The 17,335-nt window shown below is 40.5% G+C and overlaps 1 protein-coding gene across 3 annotated transcripts in view; it reads right to left on the bottom strand.

Annotated features, from left to right (window-relative positions):
* LOC114658249 (neurotrimin-like) overlaps positions 1–8,961 on the bottom strand; it is a 702,230-nt gene extending 693,269 nt beyond the window's left edge. Inside the window, exon 1 of one of the 3 annotated variants that reach the window (XM_051931916.1) lies at positions 7,926–8,961. In XM_051931916.1, coding sequence (XP_051787876.1) covers positions 7,926–8,092 — 167 coding nt within the window. In that variant the 5' untranslated portion in view covers positions 8,093–8,961. The remainder of the gene's footprint in view (positions 1–7,925) is intronic. The other 2 variants (XM_051931915.1, XM_028810397.2) reach the window with 2 other exon arrangements.
* Positions 8,962–17,335: the final 8,374 nt, after the last annotated feature.

The following is a 17,335-nucleotide window of genomic DNA, read 5'->3' as shown; positions in this document are numbered from 1 at the left end:
TGGCTAAATGTCTTTCTCACCACTTCATTCCCTAATAGCTAATGTGTAGGGATCATACTGCTGCAAGAATGGAACATCCAAGCAGGTGCTGCATATTGGCAGTGGTTGAACTGGCTCCTCTAACTGTCTATGTAAAGCTCACAAGTGTGTAGAGAGAGCTATATATATGTAACTATCTGTCAAAAGAGGAACAAACTCTGGCTGGCTGAATATTTATGGCGTGAGATGACATTAGGGACCTTGGTTCCTGTCCTTGCCATTATCTGTGTAAAAGTGATACCTCATCCTCTTAGCTCTCTGGGCTCCCTAGTTTCTACCCACCCAACTAGCAGGTGCCAGATACCAATCAATAAAGTTAGTCAGTGCCTGTGCCGTTAGCCCTGAGCAATGGCTTGAACCAACCCCAAGTGTGGCACCCCTCCATCACATGGCACATTCACCATCGCACACTGCTGCCACATGGCCATGCCCTTGTACAACATCCCTCTGAACAGAATATAGTAACAATGACCAACATTCTTGCCTGGCTTTATTTAGTCAGCAAGTATTTTTGTGACATTAGAAGCATTACATATTTCCAGCACAAAAGAAATGCAAAACCAAAGATTTATAAAATGCTCTTGAAACTGGTACCTGTAATTTTAGACTGACCTTGCTTGAATTTCAACTTTGATTATGCTGCCAATGGGGGTCCTTCGGGGAAAAAAAAACTGCCTCTCAAGAGAGTATGGTAGAGAATATAGAAATAAAATAAAAATAATAATAATAAAAAAAAACTAGCTAAGCAAGCAGATAAATAAGTATGAATATTTTCTAGCGCACATTAAAGGCCGGCATCTCTAACCACTAGAAGTTTAATTAGGCTTTGGTAATTAATCTGTGTACATCAAGCTGCAATATGCATTTTAAAAATGGAAATTTCTATCTGAGGTGCAAAACGGTTTGATCAATATGCGACCCGCTAATGGTTGTCAAGGATTGAATTAACTTTTTTTTTTTTTTTTTAGCTTTAAATGCTTTTTAAAATTTTGTTATTTACTGAGATAAAGATTGTGAAACTATATTGAAATGAGGCAGTGAGGAGCTGGGCCACTGCAGAAGACCAAGCATTCATTCTTTCCTATACTGAATTTACTTAATCTGATTCTAAGGGTCGATCCCAACAGCAAAGAGAACAAGGCAAGCAGAAAAGGTGTGAAAAAGTTCTAGGTGGCAGCATGAGGTAACCCAAAAAGGGCGCTTCTGTCCTGTGAGGACCATAGTCACTCATAAAGGGACAGTTTAGAGAAACCATAAACCAGTGCTATGACCCAGAGGCCTAACCACTAATAGAATAATGGAATGATGGGGCTGCTCCAACATCAAAGAAATTCAAGGACCACTGCTGACAAAATTATGGGCACATTAAGATATTGAGAGTACAGTCCATACTGATAACATGCTTCAAAAGGCTCGCATAATTGGTTCACATTACAACGATTTGCTTTGTGGCAGTCAATCAGGGAAAAGCGGCTTCATGACAAGACCCTCATTCACGCTGAATGCATTGCAAAGGCTGCTCTGGACCGTTAAAGAGATGCCACTCTACAGCGCTTTCCAGATGTGTTCCTGTGTGCCCACCATGTGTTCCTTAATCTGAAGGGAAAACTCCATGGGACATGCTACACCAATACATCAAGTTAACTGGAGAAGAATGGTTGCGCAAGCATGACAAAAAAGTATCTGGTGGCAAGGAAAAGCTTTGTGAATGCCACAGTAAGTAATTCATTTTAATAGTTTTCGATTTAAAAAAGTAAAACCTGTTTTGTTTTATTACTGCTTTTCTCTCCAAATTGATCAGGTGCAAAACTTTCTCTTCATCCCTTTGCAAAGTGGTTAGTAGATCCGAAGTTAGAAGATTTGTGTGGCTGATCAATCTCTCCAGGAGGTTTGTGAATTTTCGACCAGTAGGTGTGTGTGTGATTTTCTCCCAAGTAATCCAGTTTTCCTCACACGTGATCTGAATATTAGGTTGATGGACAATATTCTGAATGGAACTGAGCATGTGGATATGATTGGTCATCACTGTTTTGGGCTGAAATTCTATTCCCAGTTGCTTCCTGATGCTGCCAAGAAAGGTTCCTCACAGATCCTGAATTAAGTGGTGAGAAGGTTGGGTTTCATATCAAGGATCAAGGATCTTTACAGTCATTGCAACATCCATATGCAGAAATGAAATTCACTACTCAGGTCCCACTAATTAAACATCCATTATCCAATGGGTCACGGGGGTCTGCTGGAGCCAATCCCAGCCAACACAGGGCACAAGGCAGGAAACAAACCCTGGGCAGGGTGCCATCCCACCACAGGGCACACACACCAAGCACACACTAGGGACAATTTAGAATCACCAATGCACCTAACCTGCATGTCTTTGGACTGTGGGAGGAAACCGGAGCTCCCAGAGGAAACCCACGCAGACACGGGGAGAACATGCAAACTCCACGCAGGGAGGACCCGGGAAGTGAACCTGGGTCTACTAACTGCGAGGCAGCAGCGCCACCGTGCCACCCACTAATTAAACAGTGCTCATGGTAACCCAATAGAAAAACATCATAAGAAAAAGTACCCAATGAGTAGCCCCTTAAGCCCCAAAGCTTTGTCATAAAGATATCACAGATTAACAGAATAAAATAAAATGAAATAACATTTACACCAAAGTAAAGTAACATAACTATAGCTGAAAGTGTATAGCAGTGATCATATATACATTACTTTAACATTCCCAAAGTCACATAATTCAATTCAGGATTGAAAGAGATGGAGCCTATCATCAGCACGCTGGGTGCAAAGCAGGAAACGGTCCCAGATCAGCCATAATAGGGCCCACCTCCAAAATCACAAAGGGGTTATTAACCTAACCACCATGATTTTGGGGAAGTGGGAGGAAAGCTGGAGACCCTGGAAGAAACTCTACACTAAGAGAACATATAGAATAGACTCCGACAATGACTGGGTCAATGAGGTGAAGAATTTTACACTTCAATGCATTATTACCCACATACACACACACACACACACATACTCAGGTGCAGATGTCTGAGGTTCAATCACTGCAAGGGGAAGCAAAACTGCGTAGACCTAATGAGCCCCAATTAGGGTAAAACACGTGTTGTGTACTCTTTGTATAATTTGGCAGGTACAATATATATATATATATATATATACATGCAACGAACTATGATTCTTAGCACGATGAGAGAAGCCGCAAAATCAACTGGAATGTTCAAGCAAATTCCAGAAAAAAATCCGTTAAGTACTTCTCTCAATCGCTAGCTAAGCGGAGGTAACTGGTGCGTCAGTGAGGAGGGCCCGACACCACACATATATATATATATATGCCAGTAACAGCATTAGCGTGCCATGAATACACTTGACTTGAGCATTACTAGTTTTCATCCTCTTTCTCTGTACATTTAGCATTTGTTTGCTCAGAGGTTGATGCGCTTCCTAAGCAGCTCTTCTTTTCTCCATCCTAGCAGCCCACTTCTTCTCTTCTTCTGTCGGCATCTTTTCGTGTTAAAACTGACTAAGTGAGTGTTTGTGTTGTAATTGCTTAGTACATTTAATTTTTCACTTAAGCTGGCACTTAAGTCTTCAATCTGCCTCAAGAATGATTTAAGATATGAAGAGGTAGGGGAAGTGATGGCGAAGGTGGTAGGGGTGAGAATAAAATAAAGATAAAAAGAGGAATAACCTTGGAGGTCAATCATCACCTTGAAAGCGGATAGTAGACGTCACGTAGTATATGTGTACCAAATTTCAGGTCAAAAGTTCAAACGTTTTGCGAGCTACGGGGTGATTTAAAATCCTGGACAGACAAATGAACAGCCACGGTAGCGTAATATATAAAGATAGAGTCACACACATGCGAATAGGGGACAGCCAAAGGTCTTGACAGGGCATAAAAGAATAGAAGTGTAGGGGATTGGAATGGAGCATTAATGCCTTTTTTTCCCTTCCCCAACAGAAAGATAGAAGACTAAAACGGTCCAACTTGACGTAACGCTCACGTTTTCACGTCCATTCCGCTCACTACAGAGGGCTTCTGTTCCGGCACCCCTGAATTACCACACTTCCAGTCTCATCGTGATGACTCTCCCGATTGTGACGTCATCCCCAGCTCCTTCAATCAACATCACATCTGCCTTTTGATTTCATTTCCTCCCTATCAGTTGTATTTCCTGCCAGCTCCAAGAAACCATTCTGTTTCGTCAACTGTTAAACTTTCATTACTTTGAGTACTTAGAACATTGGATCCTTCAAACAGTACATGAGGAAGCTCCCCAACTTAATTCTGGGCTCATCAGGCGTACACACTCACTGCATCCCCTCTCAGCTGTCAAATGAACGAACCATACGCCGTAGTGCAGCATTAGGGGCTTTGGTGCTGACGTTCAAGGTTCGATTCCCGAGAGGGGATGCAGTGAGTGTGTATGCCTGATGAGCCCAGAATTACATTCAGTATTCAGATCATTCTCAATGTGTAACTGTGAAAGTCAGTCACAGAGGGGGCTAAGACCCTGATCCCTACAAATCCTACAAATGTCCCTACTCCTTCCTGTTTGCATTAACTGTACAGCACTCCACGTAATATTATTGAAGGTGTTTCCTTCTACATGTACGTTTTGCGTTTGAAAGTATCTGTAAGTTTTCCCACTAACTTCAGGGGGCTGTCCCATGTAACATCCATGGCTGATCCAGCTCAATGATGCCATACTAGTCTTGCAAAGCATCATGGGGTGCTGGGAAAGGGAGTTAATCTCAGATGACTGGAAGGTGAATTTCCAGGAAAATATTTCAGAAACAAGGTCACTGAGGAACAGAGCAAATTTACTGTGAAAAACCCTTTGACAAATTTCACTGATCAACACTACTGAAAATGAAAACAAGGGGGCATGGCAAATTCCTATGAAGACCTCAATTTCTTGTTTATATTACCTTCTATGTGCATTTAATACAAATCTCTATAAAATAAAAGGAACCACTAAAACAAAAGATTTAATAAATATTTTGGTTTTAGGCCTCATCTCCATTTGGGTGTTAGAATAATACAATACTGGACAGCTATTGATGCATTACGAAGTGTCTCCAGCAGTCCATAGGTTTCAATGCCCTTTCCCACTGGGTCTTAAATTCTACTAAATGGCAATAAAATAATATTGTTGAAGATGACATTAAATGTTCACCAATGGGCCTACTAGTCTCATTTTCCTAGAACAGGGCAGAACCGACTTGGCATAGGTACCTGCCGACCAGAGATTTACAGCTGGAGTCGCTTCAGCCTCCTTTCATTAGCTGTTAGCTCACACAGAGATATACCAATTCATTAGGATTCTGCATAGTTTTCAATCAAATTTCCTCTTTTTATTAAATTTCTAAACGGATGCAGAGTAGACTTGACATGCAGCTCTTGTAGAATAAAAGAAGGAAGATGTCTAATGATCAGTGACTTTAGCCACTCTAACTTAATCAAGGAGTCTCCTGTGGCTTCCCCAGTTTACTGCATTTATGGAAAATTCCCAAGGCTTCTGGGTAAAACTTATTTTGAACATGTAACACAATTTCAGTTTTGATTCTAATAAAACTTTGAATTAAGCATACAGATAATAGTTTTAAATTTAACAGTTATACATAAAAAGAGACCAGTTATGGGACTGCATTAATTTCGCCTAGAACTATGATGTAGGCATCGTGCAACATGTGGCTTTGGATCATCTCTCAGATAACTCACACTGCACAGGCATATGAAGATTGATACAAGTAACATAAACACAGTCTCACTATCTGATATTGGGAGCACCGGGAAGCAATCTGCAGCATCATCATCTCTCAACTCTGAATAACAACATGTACACTGTAATGACACAGCTGAAAACATTTGGATTAAAGTTCTAATCAAAAGAGACAGAAAAACGCACAATATCCAAGAATAATCAAACTCAGCATGTGACACACACAAGAAAGTATCTCTGCATTCCTCAATTACAGGAGTGTTAATGCTGAAAATAATGGAGTGAAAGATAAACTGCAGCTTCACCATCTGATTTAGTCCCTTTGTGGGGTCTTCTGTTCAGGCAACAACAATAGTTTCCAACCAACAAAAGAGAAACCTGAAACGTCCTTTTAGTACTTCTGGGGTGATAGCAATGGTCCTCAGAAATGAGTCTCAAATGATTTGTCATATTACGTCATTATTTATCATATTATTAGAGAGGACAGACATAGATCTAGATGAAAGGCACTACATGATAGATAGATAGATAGATAGATAGATAGATAGATAGATAGATAGATAGATAGATAGATAGATAGATAGATAGATAGATAACATTTTTTGCTATTTTTCACAGTACCTTCATTTTAACTGAATATACACACACAATCAAGGCAAATGCTAAAGAACTATGACAAATAATATTAAAAAAGAAATTCCAAAATAACAGAAATACAAAAAATAGATATAATCCAAACATTTGAATAGCCAATTAACCCCAATTCTCCGATCCATGCGCAATTCTGCACCATCAGCAGAACACAAAACTTCCCCAAGATTGATAAAAGAAAGGCACTATATGATAGATAGATAGATAGATAGATAGATAGATAGATAGATAGATAGATAGATAGATAGATAGATAGATAGATAGATAGATAGATAGATAGATAGATAGATAGATATTTTTTATTTTTCACATTTCCTTCATTTTAACTGAATATACACAAAAAAGATAAAAATAAAAGCAAATGCTGACCAACCATGACAATTTATATAGAAGAAGAAATATAAAAAACAGAAATAATTCAGTACTTTTGAGTAGCAAACTAATTGCAAGTTACCGATCCATGCACAATTTTCCACCTTGAACACAACACAAAACTTCCCAAGATAGAGAGAAGAAAGGTAGTATAAAATAGATGTAAGAAATCATTATATGATATAGATAGATAGATAGATAGATAGATAGATAGATAGATAGATAGATAGATAGATAGATAGATAGATAGATAGATAGATAGATATGCGGGAAAGGCGCCATAAAAGATTAAATGTAAAATAATAATAAGAATTAATATTAATAATAATAATAATAATAAGAAGAAGAAGAAGAAGAAGAAGAAGAAGAAGAAGAAGAAGAAGAAGAAGAAGCACGACTTTTGATTATACTATAATGAAAACATGACACGACATTCCTCATTCTTAACATGAAATCTAAAGCATGTTTATGCATATTTGTAACATATATTTTGTTTGTGGATCCAGTTTTGCAACACAGCAATATGAATATGTATAAATAATACGGAGTGATTAAAAGATCATCAGTTTGTCGTTTTATGACAATGCCGAAAACGGCATTGTATTGAGGTATCTAATTAAGTGGGTCCACCTTTAACTGTTGTGCACAAATTATTACTGAAAATGTGTGCGGGATATGAACATCTGTCTACTGTAATTTAGACATAATTGAACACATAGAAACCTAGATATAGAAAAAATAGATATAAAAAATAGATCTTAATAAAAATATATAATCGTCCATACCATATGATGTTAGTTCACGGGAAACTATGATTAACTTGTATGATGAACTTTTATTGTTTATTAATAATGCATATTAACAACTTTACTAGACAGAAAGCAATCATTTGATTATTAAATTAAAAGTCATGAGTTATCTTGATCAACTTTTAGTCGATGAACCTTACTTTTCTGTTTACTTACTCTATTGTAAATTATTATTTAGATAATACACAGCGGAAAGAAAGAAAGAAAGAAAGAAAGAAAGAAAGAAAGAAAGAAAGAAAGAAAGAAAGAAAGAAAGAAAGAAAGAAAGTTGCCATTGCTTCCGGGCGAGCTGCGCGGCAGCCAGCGGTACGACTCTTACCTGAGCAAGACCGCCTCTCCCTGCTTGCAAGTCAGATTATCCATGACTCTGTGGTAAGGAGAATCCCCGCTCCGCACCAGCACTCCTGCGGGTACAAGAAACAGTAGCCTGAGAGACAGCACAACGAGCAACTTCCAGGACACCAGCAAATTGTTACAAATGCCCATTTTCCTTAAAATGTCCCCCTGCTTGTGTAATCAATATTCTCCACAGTTCAAATCTGACGATGCGGGAGGCAAGTGTTTAGTTTATAGAAATCCTTCACGTGAGAAAGAGGAATATTTGGAAATCCAGCAGATAGAAGGGACACAGAATAGCCAACCCAGAAACAAACACACAATACTCCGAAATGATAATCAATAATTCCTACAGAGTTGCGGATGTCGAAAACTGCTGCATCGTCACTCTCTTGTGAGTACACGATAACAACAATAACAAATATAGAAATATAAAACAACACCCAGCGATGAAGACTGTCGGTTGTTTATTTATTTATTTATTTTGATAAATGAAGTGAGTTACTCAAAATAGTATCACATCCAGAATGTTTCCTTCTTTTTCGCCAGCAGTTCAACAGAAAGAAATCCTCGCGGAACTCCACAAAGTGCTTTAACTTCTAGCGAGTTGCGACGTGAACTTTGAAAGCAGACGATGCACGCGTCATCACGAAATACAGCAAGTTGGCAGCAGAAACATGACGAGCAAGTATAGGACAAAAATCACCAGAAAAGTACAGTGAGATTCCAGGAGTGGTGGATAATTTTGCCGAGGCGCTACAACAGAGCCCTCCTGAGGGGTCCGAGCTCTGTCCGTTGTTCAGCACCGCAAGCGGGACAGCGAAACGCGGGTCTCCTTTAATTTGTTTGCGTGCAGTTCGAAACCTGCAGCTCATTGCTGGTCAGAGCAAGAAACGGAGCGCGGCTTTCGCTTCAGCCAGTACTATCCGAGTTTTCCTCCTAATGCTGAGACCTCCCTTTCTCAACATCACTGAATCACAGACTTAGAAAGTGTTGTCATGGCAGCAGGAATAGTCCTCTCCGGCTGTGCGGATGCAGGGCAAAGCGCGTCGTAGCAAAGCCCACACGTTGCCACCATCGCGCCGCTCACCCTACAGGAGAAGATTAATAACTGCATGTTCGATTCAAAGAACTCTGGGCGCGCTTGGCAATTACACGTAGTGATGCTGCCAGAGCGCACGGAGACCCGGGCTCAGAGAACAGGGGACATTCTGCACTATCTAAAAATAAGTTCGCCATCATTAGCCTGGTCGGATTAAGTCTTGGCCTGCAGTAATGCTCTTCTGTTTACTGTAGATGTCATTTTTTAACACAAAGATAAACATAATGTTGGAATTTGATCTTTCTTACTTCAGATATAGACCTGTGTAGATAGGAAATACTGTACAAGTGTTCTCTAAGTATGCTCTGTACAGCTTGTTCAATAGAATCTAGCATGTTGCTTTAAATGCTTTGGCAGTTTTTACTCTTGACAACAGTAGTATTAGATCCAGCGAGATCACAGCTGTGTGGTATGACTGATAATAGTGGGGATGAAGGGTCCTTACACTGTGTAAGACACCTCGATCCCATGGTCCTGTCCTTCCCCCATTTGTGGCTAAAATGACCTTTGTTTCCCTCTTTTCCAGTAGCCACAAGTTTTTGGCATGTTCTGATAATGGATCTGATCACCATGTTTATTGTTTTGGTGTTAGGTGGTCTGAGCATCTCTTGTGATGGATGCTATATAAAACAGAAATGGTTGTTGTTGAAGAAAGGCAGATGTGAGGACAAAGGAAACAGGTAGTCATCAAGGATCTTCATTATAAGTCTGTATATTTTTAAACACTTCAATCATGTCACCTCTTAATCTTCTTTTTGCATAAACTGTATAGGCTCAGCTCTTTTAATCCATCCATCTATTCATTATCCAACCTCTTTCCTCATAATTCATCCCCTGTAGCCCTGGAATCAGCCCAGTTGCTCTTCTCTGGACCTTTTCTAGTGCTGCTATGTCCTTTTTGTAGCCTGGAGACCAAAACTGCACCCAGTACTCCAGATGAGGCCTCACCAGTACATTATAAAGGTTGAGCAGACCCTCCTGTGACTTGTACTCCACACATCAAGATGCTATATAACCTAACATTCTGTTAGCCTTCGTAATGGCTTCTGAACACTGTCTGGAAATCGATAGCTTAGAGTCCACTATGACTCCTAAATTGTTCTCATAAGGTGGACTCTCGAATTTCCAACCACCCATTGTGCATTCAAACCTAACATTTTAATTTCCTACATGTAATACTTTACATTTACTGACATTAAATTTCATCTGCCACAAATCTGCCCGAGCCTGTATGCTGTCTAAGTCCTTCTGTAATGATATAACGGATTCCAAATTATCTGCTAATCCGCCTATCTTGGTATCATCTGTAAACTTAATCAGCTTGTTACTTATATTCTTATCTAAATCATTTATATATATTAATAATAGCAGCAGCCTCAGCACTGACCCCTGTGGAACATCACTCTTAATGTCAGTCAATTCTGATGAGGTTCCTCGCACCATCACCCTCTGCTTCCTGTGTCTGAGCCAATTCTGCACCCATCTACAAACATCACCCTGAACTCCAAATTCTTTTAGTTTGATGCCCAACCTCTCATGTGGCACCTTATCAAATGCTTTCTGAAAGTCAACAAATATAATATCATATGCTCCAATTTGATCTTATCCTTTTGTTGCCTCCTCATAGAATTCCAGCATGTTAGTAAAACATGACCTCCCTGTTCTGAACTCATGCTGACTGTTCAATATAACTCATGTCCTTGCCAGGTGTTGCTCAATATTATCCTTAATAATTCCTTCCATCAATTTTCCTTATACTGTAGTTATGCACGTTACTGCTAAGGGAATAATAGATCAGGCCCACTTGGTGCATGGTATGTGTGGACAACATTGTGCAAGGTGGCACCCATTGCTGGTGCTAGGTCATTTTGTGCCCTAGGCCAAGCTTTATTATTGCACCAGCTGACTGTTTGGTAGTTAAACATGACAGCTGGGTTTTTTTCCCCTTTATGATCTGCACGCAAGATAAATGCCTAATTTGACTTAATGGTGGCACCAGCCCTTGTGGCACCACTAAGTATATTGTGGAAAGGAAACTGGAGCAGTGGAGAAAAGATATTGAGGATAGAGATCTTAGGATTTGTACAAAAACACAGAATATTTAAGAATTAAGGAACAAGAATAAGATTTAGAAGTTAACTTCAAAGGATAAAGATAAATGAGAGAATGCAATCAGGTTAGAAAAACTGGAAAAAAGGCATAGGGAGTGTCATGTGACCAAAATTAGTGGAAGGGAGAAGTGTATCAGCAGTGGTCAGACCAGTATTGTTGGAGGGATCAGAAACGAGGGCAATTAAAAGGGTGCATGAAAGGAAACTGGATTCTGCAGAAATGAGAAATGTTGAGATGGATGTGTGGTGTAACAAAGTTTGATAAGATCAGGAGTGAGAGGATGAGAGGTACATATAAAGTTAGGGGAAATCTCTTAAGAAAATACATGAAGGAAGGTTACAGTGTGTCACACACATGCGCATCAGAAGCAACTGCAGGGCACAAATGAGGGCAATTCCATGCCAGACCAGGGGTGGCAAGGTGCACAAACCCTTTCTCTCATTCTTCTGAAGACCAGTTACAAGAAATTCCGCCTGACCCTGATGACCTCACTTCCGGTTCCAACCCCGATGACCTCACTTCCTCTGCCTGTCCATAAAACCACCATTTTTTCTCATCTAAGACAGTTCTGTTTTACACTCGACTTTGTATACAACTGTGCAACCAATTTTCTAATTTTGCAGCCCTATCTCAAGTATATGGGTGGCTGCTCCAAACCTTTTTTGTGGTATTTTGTCTCTTCATTTAACAAGTGGTATGGGTTAAACTAACACGGGGAGAAGAATCACAGATACAGAGGTCTTGGGACAGAAGAGAAGAGGATTTGTGAAGGGGGATCTAAGGAAGAATGGAGGTATCAGGCAAGGAAGTGGACAACAGATGAGAGTCAATGTGGCTTTTCCAATATAATGACCTCACATGAAAGTGAGAAAAACTTTAAAGAAGAAGATGATGATGATGATCAAACCAGCAATGCCCCATTTTGTATGTCTAGATTTTCAGTGTTATATATGGAATATATTAAGGGGCATTCTATGAATTCTCTGAATGTTACATACTGTACAGTGCCTGTAAAAGTATTCATCATTTTGGTAGTTTTTACATTTTAATTGTATTTAATATTGAATCACAAAAGGTTTCATGTGGTTTTTTGATGCTGATACAGAGAAAAATAGTCTTTAATGATCAAGTGAAAACAAATTTCTGCCAAGTGGTCTAAATTAATTACAACTGTAAAAAAACAAAATAATTGATTGCATAAATGGTCAATAGTTTAATATGATAAGCCTAAGTCATCATTGGTGCAGCCGATTAGTTCAAGAAGTCCCAAAATGAGTTCAATGGAGGTCACCTGCCTGGAGTTTCAATCGTCTAGTCATGTGAAAGCACCATCTTGTGGTGAGTCAGTATGGTGTCCCGACCTACACACTGAAAACAAAGGAACACTCCAAGCATCTCCCTGAAAAGGGGATAGAAAGCTAGGAGATGGAGTCAAGAAAATTTCCAAGTCACTGAGTCCAGTTAAATGAAGAAATGGAAAGAGTGTGGAGCAGCTGTAAATCTGCCAAGAGCAGGCCATCCCGTAAAGCTGAGTGATCATTCAACAAGAAGAAGATGTGTGAGGGAGGCCATCAAGGGGCCTCTGAGAACTCTAAGGAGATACAAGCTACACTGCCTTAGACTGGGGAGGCAGTACAGACAAAAAAGTGTTGCCTGTGTGTTTCACAGGTCACAACTTTATGGAAGAGTTGCAAAGAGAAAGCCACATACGACATCTCGGCTAAGGTTTGCCAGAAAGCACATGGGAGACTATGAAGTCAGCTGGAAGAAGGCTCTATGGTCTGATGAAACCAAAACTGAGATCATCAGACTAAACACCATGTTTGGAACAAGGCAAACACTGCACACTATCACAAACACACCAGCATCAGGCCATGGGAATGTTTCTCTGCAGCAGGCCCAAGATTGCTTGTGAGGGTAAAATGAATGCATTAAAATATGAGGAAATCCCAGAAAACTTGCACTTTGCAGGAAGATGTGTTCTCCAGCATTCACAGCTGCACAGGAATGGCTTCTAAACAATAATGTGAATGTCCTGGATTGGCCGAGACAGAGTCCAGATTTCAATCAAACTGAGAATTTGTAGCTGGACTTGACAAAGGCTATTCATTCACAATCAACATGCAAACTGATGGAGCTTGTGTGATGTTGCAAAGAAAAATGGGGAAAAGTCAGTGTCCAAAGATGGAAAGCTGATAGAGAGAGAAAGAGACCTGTACACACAGACTCAAGGCGTTCATGGATGCCAAAAGTCAATCTACTAAAAACAGAAGTGAAGGGGGTGACTATTTATGCCATCAGTTATTTTGAGTTTAATATTTGTAATTCATTTTGACCACTTAGAAATTAAAGAGTCTTTTTAGGCAAACACGGTAGGAAACATTTTTCTCTTGCCTCCTCCCAACACATGACTGATGTGTGCTCTGTTTCTCAGCAACACCAGCAGGTGGGCGGGGCTAGTGGTAAACAGCTCATTAAATGAGAGGCTGTGGGTGGGGTCAAGGCCTTGACCTACTGCCATCTTTAGTCATCTAATAGTAGCAGGTATCTTTTCATTTTAAACCTAAGTAGGATGATGCTGTCATCAGACAGATCAATAGCAAGTTTGACTTCTGGAAGAACAAGCAGGGGGACATTCCTGAAGTGAATATCAGCAGTGTTAGAATTAGGATTTGCTTGAGCGTCATATGAGGAAGACTATACCTTCAGTGTATTTTAGTGGAAAAGTTAAAAAAAATAGCCATAATCTTGAACATAGAGATTGGGTGTGATGAATGTAGTGATGCCTGAGAAAGAGGACTGAGGAGAAGATCAAGTGAATGGAGTGCAGGTTACGGTCATTCACTCACCATCACCATGCAACCTGTCAGAGCCACAGAAGCTCCGTAAAGAAGAATGGGGGGAAAGCCGCATTGGACAGATGTGCAAAGCTGATGGAGACCTTTACACACAGACTCAAGGGGCTGCCAATGGTGCATCTACTAAACAGTGAATATTTAATGCAAGCTAATATTTTGTGTTTTATCTATGTAATTAATGATGACTACTTTGCAGAGATCTGTTTTTATTAAACAGTCTTTTTGAGCTGTCAGAAAAGCCAAATTCAATCTGATGGGATTTAATGTCTCTCTATTTTAATAAAAAAAATCCTGGTACGAGACGTGAATTTTTAGCCTGGGACGAGACGTGACTTTTTCAGAGAGATACTTTCACGCCCCGCAAGATGAGACTTTGTGCCAAGAGATTTAATCACGCCCAGGGCCGGAAATAAAAGACAAAGAGTAGATGACAAAGTAGAACGTGATAAAGAATTCAAAAAACGTGGTGCAATACACATGCAGGGCGGCACGGTGGCGCAGTGGGTAGCGCTGCTGCCTCGCAGTTGGGAGACCTGGGGACCTGGGTTCGCTTCCCGGGTCCTCCCTGCGTGGAGTTTGCATGTTCTCCCCGTGTCTGCGTGGGTTTCCTCCGGGCGCTCCGGTTTCCTCCCACAGTCCAAAGACATGCAGGTTAGGTGGATTGGCGATTCTAAATTGGCCCTAGTGTGTGCTTGGTGTGTGGGTGTGTTTGTGTGTGTCCTGCGGTGGGTTGGCACCCTGCCCAGGATTGGTTCGTGCCCTGTGTTGGCTGGGATTGGCTCCAGCAGACCCCCGTGACCCTGTGTTTGGATTCAGCGGGTTGGAAAATGGATGGATGGATGGAATACACATGCAGAGCAGGTTACAGATAATGAAAGTACTAAAATTCGAAAGTCTCAAAAAAATGATAGTAGAGGTCGCATTAGCATAAACAAACTGAAATTATTAATCGGTGAAATAACATAACAGCGAAAAAGAGATTGAATATATTGTTCGTATTTAAACTTTAAATCGGAGACTCGTAGATCGTCTAATTCGTGTTGCCATCAGGGAAAAGTAGTGTTTCTTCCCAATGAACAGGTGTTTCCATGAGAATGAAAAGATTTGTTGTTTGGTGAAAGTGAAATCCACATACGTGAGTGGCAGAGACGTGAAGTGGCTGTCACGTAGCGCAGGCCAGGGGGGTTGGCGAGCGAAGTGAAGATGGTGCAATGCCATTTTTATAGACTCCGTACAAAGGTAGCTACTGCTGTAGTTAAAACAACATTCTCCAAACCTCCCAAAAACAATCAACTACTTTAACATCTGTATTATACAGCTCCTTACATAGCAGACATGCTCATAATACTGTTCACATCATCACAAAGAAAACTCTAACATAAGATTCTGAAATCCATTGAAACTAACGTATGGTTGTGGGGGTTGGAGCTTTTTCTGGCAGCACTGGGTTCAAAGGCTGGAGGCAGCCCAGGGCAGGACACAGGGTCAGTTCTCTAAGTGATGTTTGTTAAGTTAGAGTTTGGAACTGTGTGGATAGGAATGCGATTCTGCATGACTAAGCATGAAAGGAGCTGAGCTGACCTTAAAAAATTAATTGACTATCGTATAAATATACTAATTGTGTTCATGCGTGCTATGGCTTCTGTGTTAATGATTCCAAGATTTGCAAGCAATACAAGGAAATATGAACCAGAGGGCCAATTATTCTGTGCTGGGTGCTGGAATCACTACAATAAACCTGGACTCCGTTAATTAGCATCCACTAACCTAAAAATAAATATATAAATGAGTTCAGAGAATAAAAATAATATTGCTAGGCTGATAGATGCCTCTGAGATTTATTATCATTTTCCAGATATGTTTTCCGAACACTGTGCCAGCCTTCCTTATTTACTGGATCACGCTGCAGTTGATGTGACCTCATTTCACAAAGGTGCTGACAAAGAAAGTAAAAAGCTCAGTCTGTTACACCAGTAGGAAGGCCCTCAGGGAGCCCAAGACTCTGCTGGACTGACTAGCAGTAGGCATCTTGAAGTTTTACTTCCACACCCTTTTTCTTCTGTGTCATTAGGCTAATTTAGCGGTTCAGATGGTGGTTTGCTTAAAGTCTTTTTATAAGACACGGACTGGTGTGCCTTTTGAGGTTACTCTTATTAGATGCACTCATATGAGGTACGGAAAGTGTAGATGACAAAAACAAACCTCAGTCACCACATTAAAGTTTATTAGAACATTAAATGACTCCATAAATAACACAAATTAAAATGTAAGAAGAGTGGAACTCGGATTTCAGCGTGAAGTTCTCAATTAATTGTACAGTTTTATAATGTGTGAGATCCATAATGGACGGACTGACATCCCGACTGGCATGGAAAGTGATTCTTCACATGTACAAGAGGCCATTAGAGAAGGACCACTCTTCATCCCAATCAGAATACCAGTCCATCCATTATGGATCTCACAACTACTTTTCATAATACTGTGGACACCAGGGGACACTCCATCTCCCAAAATGTCCAAAACAAGCAGGCTCTGGACACAAGTTAAAAGTGCAAGGAATCTTTTATGGTGGGAAACTCTTCCACCAAGAGTTTCCCCCTACAGCCACAAGTACAAGCAATAAAGCACAGTATAGCACAATAAATCAATCAATCAACAATTCACTGCCTCCTCCACTCCTTGCAAGTGTTGTCCACCTTCCTCCTGACTCTAGCTCCTCAATGAGAGGCAGAAGCCCCATGAAGTAGGGCTCCCCAGTCCCTGCAGCACCCCCTGGTGGCACCCATGGAACCCAACAAGGCTGAGCCGAAGAACTTCATGTCCCATGCTGCCCTGTGGGAATGCGAGGCATTGCTGCAACCCAGTGGGACTGCAATCTAGCGCTCCGGGGGAGATAATGCCCTATACACGCTCTCTCCCTCAGTCCTTCCACTCCGAGAGTGTCCCAGCCTGGTAAGGATACGGGCCGTCCCTCACAATACATACCATCACGTATTACTTTTTTAAGCAATATTTAAATTATCTATTTTCATTTACAAACTCTTATACCATACCATAAACAACACGTTCCAGAGATGAGGCACCCATCCATCTCTGACAACATCCCACAGTAAACAAAAGTAATCAGCAAAAGTCAGGTGTGTAAAAGAAGTGCAAGTTTAGGGCACAGTGTGTAGATGTGGAATTGGCTAAAACACAGGAAGCAGAGGGTGATGGTGTGATGAACCTTATCAGAATTGTATGATGTTGATAATGATGTCCTTGAGAGGTCAGTGCCAGGATCGCTGTTATTTTCATTGTAATGTTAATGAATTATCTGGA

This window comes from Erpetoichthys calabaricus, chromosome 9, assembly GCF_900747795.2.
Source record: "Erpetoichthys calabaricus chromosome 9, fErpCal1.3, whole genome shotgun sequence".
NCBI lineage: Eukaryota > Metazoa > Chordata > Cladistia > Polypteriformes > Polypteridae > Erpetoichthys > Erpetoichthys calabaricus.
This window is presented reverse-complemented; position numbering and strand designations above follow the sequence as displayed.